At 42.9% G+C, this 16,569-nt stretch overlaps 1 protein-coding gene across 4 annotated transcripts in view; it reads left to right on the forward strand.

Moving 5' to 3' along the window:
* LOC149168737 (E3 SUMO-protein ligase SIZ1-like) overlaps positions 1-16,569 on the forward strand; it is a 415,166-nt gene that overhangs the window by 235,882 nt on the left and 162,715 nt on the right. For all 4 annotated transcript variants that reach the window (XM_089428401.1, XM_089428402.1, XM_089428403.1 and 1 more), the window contains exon 9: positions 13,158-13,233. In XM_089428401.1, coding sequence (XP_089284527.1) covers positions 13,158-13,233 — 76 coding nt within the window. The remainder of the gene's footprint in view (positions 1-13,157; positions 13,234-16,569) is intronic.

Here is a 16,569-nt window from a genome sequence, read left to right on the forward strand (position 1 = left end):
CAACCTCTTCCCTTGCCTCTAGGGGTCGAGCTCATCCTTCTAGGAGCTGTTTCAACCAATTCTAAACTGAGCACTAGATAATAGGCAGTCAAAACAACTTGCCTCTAAAACTTAGGAAACCTATCCATGCATTAAATATTTACCATTTTCATTCAAGAAACTTCTAGAAGTGATCAAGGAGAGTAAAAGTATCTTAGAGCCATGAAAGTTACATAAAAATCCATGATTTACATGCCCAAAAAAGGTAACCCAAGTCAAAACTGTACTTTTCTGGCCGAACTGGTCAAAATAGGCAAAATTCCTTGACATGCAGCGCACATTTGCCTGACACGTAGCGCACATTGAGAGGCCTGTTTGAGGGCCTTCCCGGTGTCCAAATCAGGTGCAAGATAGCTCATTGGAAAGGTCTGCGAGTCTTCTTTCCAACCCCACCGAAATTTTTGAATTTGGAGTTCATTTGACCCCTCAAAACTCAATTCTCCCAAGACAGCTTTCTGCAACTCAAAATAGGGGCAGAAAGTCAAAATTTGCATGTATTTTGACCTTTTGGAGGCCCAAATCTCCATAAAAACTGAAGTCCATCCATAGGTAGGTGTAACTTTGCATGACAATTCCAAAAATGCTGAGTTTTTCCCGTTCTGAGTTGCCCCCATGTAGCGTAGCGCACGGGGCGCTGCATGTTAAAAGGCCAAACCCTGTCAATTTCCCAAAAAATTCACAAATGACAAAATTTTCTCCAAATTTCTTGAAATTTGGGCTGGGAGTCCCCAATCAAGTACCATGCTCAGTCAAAGAGGCTTTGGCCAAAATTTGGAGTGGATCGGGCGTTTTCCTTCGTTTTTGTGCTTTGGCCAACCGTCCTTGGAGCACCTTCGTTCTCGCCGGTATTTTTGACATTTTTCTCAAACCATGACACCTGTGTAAAAAGTGAAGGAGGTTTTTCTTCCTTGGCATGTTGTGGACAAAAACCTCTCTCAGTTTTGAAAAATTCATCTTTGATTGCTCAGAAACAGCTTTTGAGTGAAACTTGTCCCGATGTGTGAAACAAGGAATTTTGTCGAAATGAAGCGGAATGAAGGGGATAGAGGGCTTCTAAATTCTTGGGGAAATTTTTGGGAGTGGGGAGGGATGTTAGGAAGCAGGGGAAAGTGGAATCTCAGAGATTGAGTGAGGGGAAGGGGTCCAAAAGGGCAAAACACAGGCCCAACCTAGAAAATTGCCAGGTTGTAGCTAGAAACTAGGGTTTGTGCAAAAATGAGGAATTTGGCGGATCTAAGGGATGGGAAGTGTTTGGTAAGGTACTTTAAGGATAGAGGAAGATGTATGAACATCAGGAAACAAGTTTTGCCGATTATTTGACCATCCAAGAAAAATTGGCTTTCAAAACCCTAGGAGAGGGAAATGACCTTGCCAAGGCACAACTGAAGCATGAACAAGGTGTGAAATGACTCATTAGACACTGACATGATAATGAAAACCCTCTAAATGATGATAGGCTCAGCTGAATGATGTCATGGACTGACATTTGGGCAAACCCTAGGCCTAATGCCTAGTGACCAAATTTTGCTTGAAGACTCACTGAAATGACAAAATTTGACCTTGACACTCTGAGAACACTTTGTAAGAGCATATTTGATCACTGTAGGAAGGCTGGAAAGACTGACACTAACAAGAAGATTAGTGAGGGGTCTAGCAGTGCGACCATAATTGCGGTCAAATTTGTGATAGTAGCCAGTGAGACCCAAGAATCTCGTCAAACTCTTCAAGGTTTTTGGTTGGGGCTAATCTTGCATTGCCTGTATCTTTTTCAAATCAACCTTCACTCCTTCACGACCCACAATGTGTCCCAAAAACTCGACCTCTTCCACACCAAAAGAGCACTTGGACAATTTGACAAATAATTTGTGATCCCAGACAATGTTGCACGAAGCGGAGACGCGGAAGCGTCATTTCCCAAAAATATAGGAAGCGAAGTGTCTTAGAAGCATCTACTATATATATATATATATTTTTTTATATTTTTTTGTATTTATATTAAAAAAACATCCAAAATACCAAATTAGTTGTAGAAGATATGGAAGCATGCGTATTTGTACATAAATCAAGATAGATATAGCATCCATTGTACATTAATGATTAATTATTCGAGCATCAACCATTTAGATGCATCAACCATCTAGAATCTAGATTCTTCTCCTCTTGTCTAGCCTTTGCCTCTACCTCGATTGTCTAGGGGATATTAGTCAACATTGCCCAATTTTGATCAAACTACCTAATCCAAGACTTAAAATATGGTAGAAAAAAGCTTAACATGCTTGATGGATGATTTTGACTTGATTGAAAGGTAATTTTTTGCTAAGGGCGTGAAAAATGAGTTCAACAATTAACACCACAAACACTAGGGTACATATAAGGCTTGGATCTCTTGATTAAATGCTAATCACATACCTTCATATATGATATAATCTCTAATGAAATACCACAATTCCATTGATCTTGAATTCTTGAAAACTGTTAAGTCTGCTGAATTTTGAATAGGATATGAAATTCTGTTTTCTCCATATGAAGTCCAATGAGGTTGGAACCACTCTCAAACATCTTGAGTCATTTCATGGTAATGTTAAAAATTTAAGTAAAAGGATGAAGATGAAAAATAAAGGAGAATATTAAATTCTTAAACATTACCATGAGGGAGCATCTAGGAAGCATCAAGGGAGCACCTTGGGAGCATCCGAGAAGCCCCAACCCAACTTACGTCAGAAAAAATAATAAGAATTTATTTAGAACTCTATGAAACCCTGTGGAACCGCATGTCTCCCTTCGGATTTGCTTGGGGTCCGTCCCTGATCCGTCGTGGATCCGAGGAATATCAGTCGTTAGATCTGCGTTCAAAACTTCGGAACTGCAGATCAGGTTGGCACGGTTCCGAATTTCTAGGAACCGTCTTCGCCAACCCGATCCGCAGTTCCGAAATTCCGAACCGCGGATTCTACGGCAGATCCCCCACGGATCCGTACGGGTTGTGGATCCTGGTTTGGATCCTTGGGGGGGACGTTTCGTGCAACACTGATCCCAGAGTAGTTGCAATATCACGTATACATGCTGAAGATGTTTGTCCCAGGTTAGGCTGTAGATGAGAATGTCATCAAAGAAGACCAGGACCAATTTTCAGAGATATGGTTTCAGCAGGTGGTTCATGAGGCTTTGAAAAGTAGTGGAGCATTACAGAGACCAAATGGCATGACTAGGAATTCATAATGGCCTTCGTGAGTTCGAAAGGCAGCCTTGGGAATGTCTACTTCCTTCATGCGTATTTGGTGATAGCCTGAGCGAAGATCTAGCTTGGTAAGGAATTGAGCACTATGCAGTTCATCAAGAAGATCATCAACAACCGGAATAGGAAGTTTGTCCTTGACAGTGAGCTTGTTGAGGGCCTAAAAGTCTGGACACATGCACCATTCTCCATATTTCTTTAGAACCATAACCACTGGAGATGAATAAGGACTAATGTTGGGATGAATAACACCAGCTTCGAGGAGTTCCTTGATGATTTTTTCAATTTCATTCTTTTGGGCGAAAGGATATCGACATGGGCACACATTAGGCAGTTGGGTTCTTGAGACCAAAGGGATGCTATGATCATGTTCACCCCTAGAGGGTGGAAGCTCTTTAGGTTTGTCAAATACCCGCTGGTGGCGATATAAGACTAGTTGCATCTCAGGATGAATATGAGTAGTGGATTCAATGGCCTGGATGGCATAAATTTGGTGATGACTCCGTGATGGCTTTTTTTCAAAAGCTTCTCCATTCGATGCGAGCTAATGATAGTAGGAGCACCTGCTCGGAGTCTGTGTAATGTATGAATGTGGTCATTTTGTTTAAAGCTCATATATAACTCCTGGAAATCCATTGTAACCGGGGCCAGTGTGCGAAGCCATTCAACACCCAAGACAATGTCAGAACCACCCATTTCAATAGCAAACATGTGGGTCTTTAGGTGGTAGTCTCCCATCTAAAGCTTAATATTTTCATAGCGGCCTTCACATTTCATGCCCCCCCCATCAACAATACGGTCTTGGAAATTAGATATTGCTTGCGCAAAGCAATGAACAGCTTCTGCGACTCGTTTATGGATAAAGTTATGAGTGCTGCCACTATCAATCAATACCATGACTGGTCGATGTTTAATAAAGCCTTAGATTTTTAGAGTTTGAGGCGAAGAAATGCTAGCAAAAGCATGCAGTGAGATAACCGGCTCATCTGGCGTAGCTTTGAGATCATTGTCGGTTTGGGTTTCCCTAACTTCGTCCTTGGGGACCTCAAGGGATGGAGCTTCCTCATGTGAGCTGTTATCTATAGTATCAATTTGAAAGAATTTTGGTTCCTTGCATTTATGTCCAGGGGAGTACTTGTCATCATAGTAGTAACATAGCCTTTGTTTTCTTCTTTCGGCCATTTCTGTTGGTGACACCTTTTGAACCTTAAGTGTTTTGGTGGGGCCCTGAGCTTGGGTGGGACGCGCCTTAGCGACAAAATTTGAACGATTGGATTGGGCGGTTAAGGCAATTTCCACCTCTAAGGCCATTTTGCATGTGTCTAACCAGGTAGCTGGGTGGTGCATCCGGTCATGGGCTTGGGTGGCTTCTTTTAGGCCACTGATGAACACTCCGAGTAGAAGTCATCTCCTAGAGAGTCAGTTTTGATGGCCAATTGCTCAAAGGCTGCGATGTAGTCCTTTACTGTTTCGGTTAGCCGGAGCTTAGTGAGACGACCCAAAAAATTAGATTCCCGGTCAAAGCGACCACATATGGCTTTTGAGAACATGTGCCAAGTTACTTTCCCTGGATAACATTTCTGATGCCACTGCCACCATTGCCATCTCTCTTGGTCCAAGTAAAGGGCTCCCACATGTAGTTTAGTTTGATCTTCCCAAATATCTTGAAGAGAGAAACACTGTTCCATTTGTGCTACCCATACTACAGGGTTAGAGCCATCAAATTTGTACATGTCCAGCTTGGGTGTCCGGTGGTTGGAATGGTGGTGATTTCCATGGAGGTGAATGTGATGGCTAGATTCTCCTTCTATGTGTTCATCAAAACTAGGCTCCTCCCGATGAGACTTGTGAAGGTGGTTAGTTAGTGTTGAGAGTTGTGAGTTAATATTGTCCATAGTGTCCTGGAATGCTTCGAACTTTTTCTCAAGGTTTTCGATCCTCTCATTAGCCATAACTTGAGATCTGGTACCGAGCATACACCAACCCCAGTCAATTACTTAAGAGTAGTCTCCTTAGAAAGAGGGCGAGCTCAAGAGTCTAATGGTGGGGGTCACTTGAAGTTACATTGGAAAAAAAATGTTGGGACCACTGGAAAATTGAAGGCTTACAGGTGAATGGTACCACTGCGACCAACTCGTTGTCCTGAAGCTTATGGGCTAAGTCTCTTGCAAGTGTACTAGGATGTTCTCAAACTCGTTTTTTTTTGTAACGCCGAAAAGAGTTTTACTCCCTGCTGATCAATATTGCAGTGGCCGAATTCGAAAAAGCTTGCTACTGCCCAATATCTTGCAAAAATCAGGCCTGGACTATAGTAACTGAAACCCCAAGGTCTTGGTCCTGCTGAATGTGCTATAACAATCTGGTCTGGACTATGGTGGCCAAAACCCTCGCTGCACAAGCAATCTGATCTGCACTTTGAAAATCCCAACTACTAATTCTGAGTTGTACGGTAGCTGCAGAACCCCAACTGCTGGATCAGATCTGCAAGATAAGGTAGAGGGTGATCTTTAGATAGCCGAGGGAACTATGGTCACAAAGGAGTGTCAGGTGCTACAAATTGTAATATACGTAGGGGTCCAACAATCGTAGTCAGCTCAATCTTTCAGGCGCTAACTAAGGAGGATCAACCGTACCCTTTGTTGTATTACCCGACTACCCTATTGTACGTGCGAGTAATCTCCTCGAGCGCTGAGCTCAATGTATTGTAGCAACAAGACGACCGACGACTTATCCAAGGTTAGGTTTCAGGCGAGCGTAGGGGCTTCTGATATACTCGAGGGTACGTGAAAGTGCAATCCGTGCGCAATTACGTCTAATGCACTAGTACTCGAAGGGGTACCCACAAGGGTTACAAGGGAGTCCAACAAGCGTGACAACCTTTTGTAGTTTTTGTGTGCATGCCTCCCCAAATCCACAGGTTTATTCGCTCAACGACATATCCCGTTGTTTAAAGATGTTGGAACACGTCTCTAACCTAAAAAGAGTTCTGCAAAAATTGAGGTACAACTGGCCCTGGAAAGTGTTCTGATACCACTTTTTATGCTCTTGACCTACGAGAAATTCCAGAATACCAGAAATGCGAAGAAATATAGCCTAGACTCATAATGAAATAAGAAAACCTGCAAAGTATTTTATTATTCAGAAACAGATTCAATGCTCACTTGCCTCTTCGAGGGGGTAACCTCGAACAGAGTAGAGCTCGATTACAGTGAGACTCGATGATCTTTCCCTTACCAACTAAGACTATTTACAGCTAAATGACATCCAACATCCTAACTGCTAGTGGTCCCTTGCATAACACGACTAACCACTTTAGTTATTAACTATGGCCCGTTTACAACTAACTGTGGTCCCTTTTTTCTAATGCGGGTCAACCACTTACAATTATTAATACGGGCTTTATTGACTCTCTAACTAGCTATGACTTTGACTCGGCCCATTGGGCTTATTACATAAATAAAGGGGTTAGGGTTGGACCCCTAACAAAAAGACCCTAGAGTTTTGTATTTATTTACATTTGAAAGTTTGTGACTGATTGGGGTTGTGTCTGTACAGGTAAATCTCTCGAAGGTTTTACATACTTGTTGTTATCGATCAGTTTGATTGGGAGAGATTTGTTGTCTTTGATTTGTTGAATCAAGGAGGATTTGCTACTGATTGGAATAAACAAGAGTGTTGAGGCTTTGTAAGTGACACATTGCCTGGAAGGACATCTATGTGATGATGTCTAATAGGGAGGGTGGCGTTTGTCTTAGAGCTCTGACCTCGGATGCACACCTGGATCCTTAGTTTGATGGTTAGCAATTTAAGCTTGGTGTTACCTAGAGAGGCTGAAGCTTTAGTCCATCTTAGTCCCGCCGTGGATAGATTGCTCTGGTCAGGAATCTAGTCCATGGCATTGTGGTGCCTAAACTGTTGAGAGATCTTGCATAGATTGCCCTGGTCAGGAATCTAGTCCATGGCATTGTAGTGCCTAAACTCTTCATAGTTCATATAGTTTGAGATCTTCCTTGTACTTGTTATGAATACCTCCCTAGTTAAGAGGGAGTGTTGAAAAATGTAACTAGGTTCGGTCTTCATAATTGTATTGAGGATCAGGGGCACTGTACAGGGGCAGAGGGTGTCAGTCCTAGTTGACAACGGGGCTACCCTCAATTTCATAGATGCCCAATTGGTTTAGAGGAGGGGCCTCCCCACGACTAAGGTCGAGGGCTTTTCAGTCCTAATACCAGGTGACCGTACCATACAAGTGCACTCGATATGTGCCTTCCTTGACAGTAGTTATGGGGAACTACTCGATGATAGACCATTTCTTTATGGTCGATGTGCCAGACACCAATGTGGTGATGGGTGTCCAGTGGCTCTATTCCCTTGGGTGAGTCACGATAGATTGGAGGAAGTCAGAGATGGAGTTCATTGGGCCGGATGGCAAACTGGTAGTTTTGAGAGGCATGCAGTCTTATCCACCTTAGACAGTCTCGACCCACAAGATGGAGGCAGATCTGCGACATGGGGACATTGCATGGGCAGTAGAGCTGAGGATTTCAGAGGTTGGGGGATAGGCTCAGCCACCACCACTAGACATACAGGCTTTGCTGGACAGATATGCAATTGTGTTTGGGGACATTCCACCAGGGCAGCCACCAAACAGGGGATTTGAGCACACTATTGAGTTGGAGCCGGGTGTGCAGGTAGTGATCACCACCCCTTATAGGCATCCCAAGGCCTATAAGGATGAGATAGAGAAGGCCATTTAGGAGCTATTAGCATTGGGCCATATTAGGCCAAGTTCCAGTCCCTTCGCTTCTTCAGTAGTACTAGTGAAGAAGAAGGATGGAACCCTTCGTATGTGCATTGACTATCGGGCCCTCAACCGGAAGACATTGAAGGACTGGTACCCCATTCCCCGCATAGATGAGCTTAGAGGAGCCAAGTACTTCTCTAAGATCGATCTGTGTTCAGGATACCACCAGATTAGGGTGAGGGATCAAGATATCCCTAAGACAATTTTTCGGTGCCACTATGGGCACTTCGAGTTCCTAGTCATGCCATTTGCGCTGACCAACGCTTCGGCCACTTTTCAGTCATGCATGAACCATGTCTTCCGGGGACAGTTGAGGAGGTTCATGCTGGTTTTCTTCGATGACATTCTGATTTACAACCAGACATGGGAGGAGCATCTCCAGCACTTGGAGGAATTACTACCCATCTTGTAGGATTAACAGTTTTATGCCAAGCTATGCAAGTGCGAGTTTGGTTTGACAGAGATGCTCTACCTAGGGCATATCATTGGTTTTGATGGGATGGAGGTCCATGAGGAGAAGATATGGGCCAACTGAGTTTGGCGAGTACCTCGAGATGTGACTGCGCTGAGGGGCTTCTTGGGAATTTGCACCTACTACAGGATGTTTTTCAAGGGGTTCTCATCTCTGGCAGCACCCTTGACCGATTTGACCAAGAGAGGGTCTTTCACATGGACTGATGGAGCATAGGTTGCCTTGATCGCCTCAAGGAAGTGATGAGAAGTTGCCTGGTCTTGGCACTTTTGATTTTTCCCAGCCCTTCACCATGGAGTGTGATGCATTCAGGTTTGGGAGTTGGAGCAGTTTTGTCACAGGAGGGGTATCCCATTGCTTTCGAGAGTCGGAAGCTCCTACCACATGAGCTGTCATATTCCCTATATGACAAAGAGATGCTGGCCATCATGCATGCATTAGCCAAATTCTGACTGTACTTGGTGGGCAACAGGTTTCGAGTGAAGACTGATCACAACAGTGTTCGTCACTTCATGGGGCAGATGGGCCGCAATGACAGGCAACAGAGATGGGTCAGCAAGGTGCAGGCTTATGACTTCGACATAGAGTATGTGTGGGGAAAGCATAATGTGGTGGCCGATGCTCTATCTCGAAGACCAGCTAGGTTATCCCTGATGAGCATCTACCATGATTGGAAGGCTCAACTATTGGCGAAGTACTCCAAGGACAGGAGGGCATGCGAGGTCTTGGAGGGTACCCGTGCAAATGAGCGTTACTGAGTGATGGATGAGGTCATCTATTACAAGGGCGCATTTTCCTAGTTCCCAACTCGCAGTTGAGAGATAGGGTGCTCCAGGCAGCACATGACTCACCATTATCTGGGCACTAGGGGTTCCAGAAAACATATATGGCAGTCAGGGAGAGTTCAAGTGGAAGGGCCTCAAGGGGGACATGTTGAAGCACGTACAGGAGTGTGAGGCATGTCAGAGGAACAAGGGGGAGCTGATCCACCCTGCAGGATTGCTACAACCACTTCCCATCCCTGAGGAGAAATGGGAAAGTATCTCTATATTTCATCACAGGGCTCCGCACAGTGTATGGTGAAGGACTGCATCTACGTAGTGGTCGACAGATTGACCAAATATGCCCACTTTTTTGCCATCCCCACCAGATACACCGCTGCACAGGTTGCAAAACTATTTTTTCGGGAGAATTTCAGGTTGCACAAGCTCCCCAAAAACATTGTGAGTGATAGGGACAACAAGTTCATGGGAGGCTTTTGGCAGGAACTTTTCAGATTGGTGGGGACCGAGCTCACTCCTAGCACTAGCTACCATCCTCAGACAAATGGCCAGACTGAGAAGGTTAATCAGCGGCTGGAGGGGTACCTGAGGAACTACGTGATCGATCAACAGAGGGCTTGGATTCTGTGGTTGCATCTGGGTGAGTACTGCTACAACGCCACTCACCACATGTCCATTTGTATGACTCCTTTCCGTGCTTTAGATGGATATGATGCATTATCTATTGCTGGCATTTTTTTTGGAGATAGTTGGACCCCAAAGGCCAAAGGCTGGGTCCAAGTGAGCCAAGACATCCTCACTCTCAAGGATAACTTGGTGACGACCCAAAATCAGCAGAAGGTGTATGTAGACCGACACAGTACAAAGAGGCATTTCGAGGAGGGGGACTTGGTGTACCTCTGGCTACAACATTACAAGCAGTCCACGCTGATGCAGAAGGGGGTCAAGAAGCTACAACCACGCTTCTGTGGGCCCTATCGGGTGATTAGACGAGTGGGAGAGGTGGCCTATGAGCTAGAGTTGCCTTAGGGGAGCAGGATCCACAATGTATTTCACGTCTCATGCCTTAAAAAGGTGTTGGGACAACAGGTGACAACAACAGTTGATTTACCCCCACTGGATGATGAGGGCCACTTGGTTTTGGAACTTGAGGCCATCTTGGGGAGCACGGAATGGAAACTGAGGAGTAGGACCATCAGGGAGTTCTTGGTGCGTTGGAAGAACTTGCCAGATGAGGATGCCGCCTGGGAGGGTGAGCACATTTTGGAGCAACTAACTTTGAGGTTGCTTGAGGGCAAAAAACATTTGGGAGGGGAGGATTGTCATGTCCCTTCTCAGATGCATTTGTAATAGGGTGTTGCTACACAATTTTGGCTATCGAAGAGAACCCAACATTTTTGACTTAGGGACTTAGGAGGCAATTAGACTTTATTTGGCTGCTAGTGGAATGTGGGGACCACCCATATGAGAATTCGGATTGGGCCATTCAAATGGCTTGGAGGGAAGTTGAATAGCTGGATGGAGCGGCCCACATGAGGCAATGAAGTCCCAAGGAGTTATAAGGAGGAAGAAGCTCTCATTTGGATTCTTACACCTTGCAATCAATATTACTTGACTGTTTGCTCTGTTGTTTCGCTGAGTCAACCGACTATTTAGCCACGAATCTCTCAAGCGGGAGATTCAACGTTTCTCTTCCGTGCCCACTCTAGGGAGGTAGTTACATAGTCATTTCAAGAGTTTCGGGAGTGTGTTGCAGCATTCCCATTCAACCATAAACAGGGAGTGCGTATTTCTGGCTAGCTGGAGAATATGCAAGAGGAGTTGGAGCTATTAGTGATTAGCCATTTGCTAGGAGAGTTAGAGGATTGGGAGAGTAGCAGTAGACCAACATTCCTTTTGAGTTTTGGAGCTAGCAAAGCCAACAGCCCAGCAGTTCGAATTACTGGGCTTGGGGATAGCGCAGAGGGCTAGTCCAACATTTTCGTGGAGCTTAGGAGTAGGTGCCATAGGCCAGAAGCCCATTTGGGAAGTCAGGGGATTGATAGTAGGGGTCAGCCCACCATTTTGGGACCATTTCTAGGAGGATTTACAGGCAGATTCCAGCAGACCGAGTTTTGTAGTTGCAACTGAAGTTGGGCTCCAAGGGTGTCGAATTTTAGAAGTCTAAACCAGTCAAATTCCTTCGTGGGTATTTCTGGGTTTAGGCCAAGGAGTCCGAGGTTAAAAGCATAAAATTTTCTGGGCATAGGAAGTGGACCTTTCAACCATTCGAACCTAGCAGAAAGACAGTTTTCTGGGCAGCGCAGTTCAGATTGGTGCAGCAGTTGGAGCGGTCATCCATTCAGCCATTTTCTCACCTGAGTTTGGTCATGCTTGCCCACTGAGACAAGCCCAGGTGCACCATTCTATTATCCATTTTATTTTGCCCTCAAAGAAGTAATAAAATGGCTCTGCAGTTCTATATTTGCAGCATTTCTTTGGGTGTTTAATGTGTATTTCGTTTTTATGTTTTGCTGCACAATTTTTTTTTTATATCACTTGTATTCCTATTTAGGAACATTACGCTACCCTACAATCCCCTGTTCACACATCAACCTGCCTGTGCTCTCTGCTGTACCTCGGCCTTCTAAACAGTGCCCTTTAGGTGGTGGCTGAGCTGTAGCAGCTCCTCCTAGCTGCGGCTCACTTGTTGGAGGAAGACACCACAAGGAAAAGGCTTATCCACCACCCAGAACTGCCCTACAGGGCTGTGGCCTCCTGCTGTTGAGATCTGTGGCCTTGTAAGGGACAAATTAACCCAAAAACAGTCCCCTACAAGCTTCTCCTTCTCCCTTAGTAAATTCAGCTATTTCAGAGGTGTATTACTCTTGAATGGATGCACTTTGGATGAGAGAAATGACTCTCACACACCTCTTATTTATACACATAAGAGGGCTCCACGAATTAGATGAAGAGACATGACTTTTGGACCAAGACGACATGACTTGTCTGTCCAACAATTAATTGTCAACTTAAAAAATTCATATCTTCATTTCTAGAGCTCCGATTTAAGTGATCCTCGAAGCGTTGGAATTGGCACGCCAAACTCTATTGCCTCAAATTTTCTCATGCTCAAATTATTCATGATTTTTGCCCAAATCCCAATGGGTGCAAAACCCCATGCTTGGGTTCCAAGCTCACAAGTGACCCTTGTGGTGCTTTGCCCTCCAAACCCTGAACCCTAGGGATTGGAGTACCTCCCAAGCTACTCAAAAATCAACATTGTTTTCATTCACAGTGGTCCTATGCGCGGGTTCAACTTTTGTAGTTCTAAATTGTGACCTTTTAAACGTTGTGCCATAGCTTAGATATTTAATAGGATCTAGTTTAAAAATTTAGGGCCACTTTGTGTTGCATGTTTTTACATTCTAGTGATGGACATGGGAAAATTGTGTTTAGTATGTTACATAACTGATATGTATCAGGTGTGGTGTTGCATGATTTTTTGTCTGTTACTATATCCTGCATCTATTTGTAAGGATGCGGAGAATAATAGATTTTTATGGATAAGATTTAAACTACATAACTAAAGAGGATCCAAAATATACTTTCTTGCTGGCTGATTAAGTATTTATTTATTTATTTTAATTCTTTATCCAGGTTGAACTCAAATATATAATATAGTGAACATTATGGTTGTTTTTCAAAAGGGATCCATTTACAGAGATGTTTGTTGTAAATGGATTTATCTATGTACCTGTTAGTCTACTTCCATTACATTTTTATACCTTTTATGCTAGGATATCCCAATTTTGTACATTCATCATTGCGTATGTTGGACTGCAGGCTTGGTGCATTCTTCTTACTGACAAAGTACCGTTTAGGATGCACTGGCCACAATTTGCTGATCTGCGGGTAAATGGTATAGTTTTTGACTTTCACCAATTTGGCCTGGACTAGTTGAGTTGTCTTATTTTCTTTTGTGCATGCAATCACTGTTGTGAAGATGTTCCAGTAGCATTTTCTTCAACCGAATGTTCCTATTTAAGTGAATATAGGGAAAATATAATGTTTCATTGGCATTCTGATAATTGTTGCAGTATATAATTTAGATCTTCACATAGGTGTATTCTTGATTTATATCCGCTTTAAGGACATTGTGTTGTCACTCATTTTTTGTAGCCACTTCGCTTTAAAAAATAATCTGCTTCAGTTTTCCTTTAATTATATCCTGTTTCTGTTACTTTCATCAACCTGTATTTGTCTCTGGCATATGAAGCTACAAGAAAAGCAGGTGAGATGAGGTAGGGTTCTTGTTTGAGTAGACTATTTGAATGTGACCTTACCATAGTAATATATGGAATTCTACTGATCAATATTCAGCTTTTGAAAAATTTACAGAACAAAGTGTCAATATATATGTCTGTGGACTTTAAGGCTGTCCACTGCTAATGCTTTTCAACCTTGACTCATTAATTTGTTTAAGTAATTAATCGGCTAATTATGTATGTTATGTACTTGTGCTGTAACCGTCATTTCGGCCAACTGCCTTCGTGAAAATGCATTGAAATATATTTAACAAACAAAAGCAAGTATATACAAATTTATTTCAGCAGGTTAAAAATTAAGTATCAAATTTCCTTCACCTTCGTTGGCACGGAGAGTTGGCATGTCCAGTTTAGACCCAATGTAAAGGAAGTTTAATTCTAGGGATCCCAAACCTAGTGAAATTTGAATTGCTGGATATAATTTAAATGCTCTCATTTTACTCAAATTAAACTGCATGGCTATGCCATTAAGTTTTGCTCTATATTAACTCTTCCCTAAGATGGAGATGCCAGTGAACTTTATGGTGTCGAATATGCCTGACCATCCATCTGTTTTCAATGATCATCCTTTTCCATTTAAGGGACACAACAAAGAGAACAGACTAAGCAGCAATAACCGATTTTGAAAAGGTTCTGGCTAATTTGCATTCCCAGAAATACGTTTTAACTGTTTTTACATTTTGATGAATCACACAATAACCATTTCTAAGTCCGATGTGTTCGAAACTATCTTTAATCTCTAAGCATTTATTGAGAACCAACCACATAGACATTGTAGAAGTAAAAGACAAGTGGGCTTTCTAGATGCCTTGAGACCTCAAGCTATCTAGCTTCTTTGTATTGAACTACCCATTGACTGTTGAGTCTATGTACGAGTGAAAAACTGATATGAGCATAAAAAAGCAATGTGAATACTCACACACAACTCTATAAAGTCCAAGAGATGCAAGCATGCATGTAGAGAGGGGATTGCTGCAATATACACATGATGTACAGCTTCCAGGCTAAAAATCTGCGGGAAAGTGATCAATTTTGACTGTTTGACGAAGTTGACAATAAAATACATTAAAATACTGAATGATCAATTTGGATTGAGTCACCTAAAAGTACAAAGGATAAAGTTTTAAATTACAAAATACATAAGGGACAAAATAATAGTAAGTACTAAAGTAAAACTATAATACTGTTAATTTTTTTATACCAGATCTGATTCTAAATTCTCAGCAATTTATTTTATACTCAGAAAATTATATTCACCCCAGCAAATTAATTTTTCTGAAAACTGCTGAATAAAAAATGCATTGGCATTTAACTTAAATAATTTGTAGCGGAAGTTTACTAGAAAAACAGTCACAAAACACAGCAGGAATTTATACAACAAATTCTCTTTCACTTTTTTATTACTTGGGAAATTTACATCTCTTTTAACAAGGAAAATAACCCTCAGAAAATACAGAAAATACAGCACTAGAACTTGGCAACTCGGCCCCCTCAAAAAATTGGCTTGCAATAGTGTCGGCTGTTTTCGACAATTTCAGCACCTTTGTAGCAACTCGGGCCATCCACAAGTCTGGTATGTGTTAGTTTTTGTAGCATCACACAAGTGTTCTAGTCTTGATTTTTGTCAGAGAGGCCAAGAACATGAGATCTTCAAAACCCAGAAAAAGTTTCACGAGATAAGCTTGCGGAATGCCTTAATTAAATTAATTAACCATCATTTAAATTTTTCTTCAGTCTTGTTACCCACCACTTCGTGGGTGACTAAGTTGCACGAAACGGGGAAGCGAAACGAAACGCGGAAGCGAAACGAAACGCGACCTCCCCAAATTTTGGAAACGGGGAAACGCGAATATATATATATATATTAAAAACATTTAAAAATTATTAATATACTTATGTGCAATCATAAAGCATTAATGATACATTTACTTAAACATTTTAACATTAAGATATCACATTTACTCATGAGTCATCACATAATAAAAAAAAAAAAATTTAAAATACAAGTGATTTTTTGGAGGAAACGGGGCCCGTACGGCCTGGAAACGCGTTTCCGGCCGTACGGGCACGTTTCCATTTCGGGAAACGTGCCCATACGGCCGGAAACACGTTTCCAGGCCGTACGGTACGCGGAAACACGTTTCCGTTTCGTTTCCGTACGGAAACGGACCCTCCCCCTGCGTTTCCTGCAACTTTGGTGGGTGATATCTCCCGGCGAAATTTTTGTCCATGATGAGCCTCAGCCGACAGCCAACAGCCCCTTGCAGCCTCTTACTAGCTCATTGTGCCATTTGTCTGCCACCTGAGCTAGCCTTGTGGTCCCTCACCAACCTGTATTTATCGTATGTTTGAAGGCGGGCCTTCCAAATCTAAAGGTATGTCTTGTCATTTGATGATTGAGTATTGGGTTTACTTAACATGGATACTTTTGGCTACGGATTGATGGGGGGATTTGGAGGAAAGAGTGGGCTTAGTTTGTACTCTTGTCTCCTTGACCCCCTTGGGTTGTTACCCTAGGATCTTAGTCCCATGGGATCTCCTTTATTGACCATTTGGTTCTAGGGTGGTAGTACTTAGGAAACCCCAACTTTGGGTGCATGGTCCCGCTCCTTTACCTGTGCATATTACTCCCTTTCCACTCACTATACCCCATTCATCATTTCTCCCACCTGGGCCACATAGGGCTAGCCTCCATATCCCGTTGCTCCCACCTTGGGTGAGGCCTAGAATGGTGCCCCTGAATTTGAAGCAACTAAAAAAAGAAGAAAAAGCATAATTGGCCACAATTAATAGGAAATTGTACCACAAAATGCAAAAGATGGCCAAGTCAAAAATAATTAGCACGTGGGCAAAAGCCAATACATGAGCCCGACCCCATCCATGGCCATCACCCTGGTTCCATAGGCCCTAGATGAGCCTCCTTTATCATT

Source organism: Pinus tabuliformis, chromosome 4_2 (genome assembly GCF_031772625.1).
Source record: "Pinus tabuliformis cultivar Carrire ecotype Pingquan chromosome 4_2, CPIR1, whole genome shotgun sequence".
Taxonomy (NCBI): Eukaryota; Viridiplantae; Streptophyta; class Pinopsida; order Pinales; family Pinaceae; genus Pinus; species Pinus tabuliformis.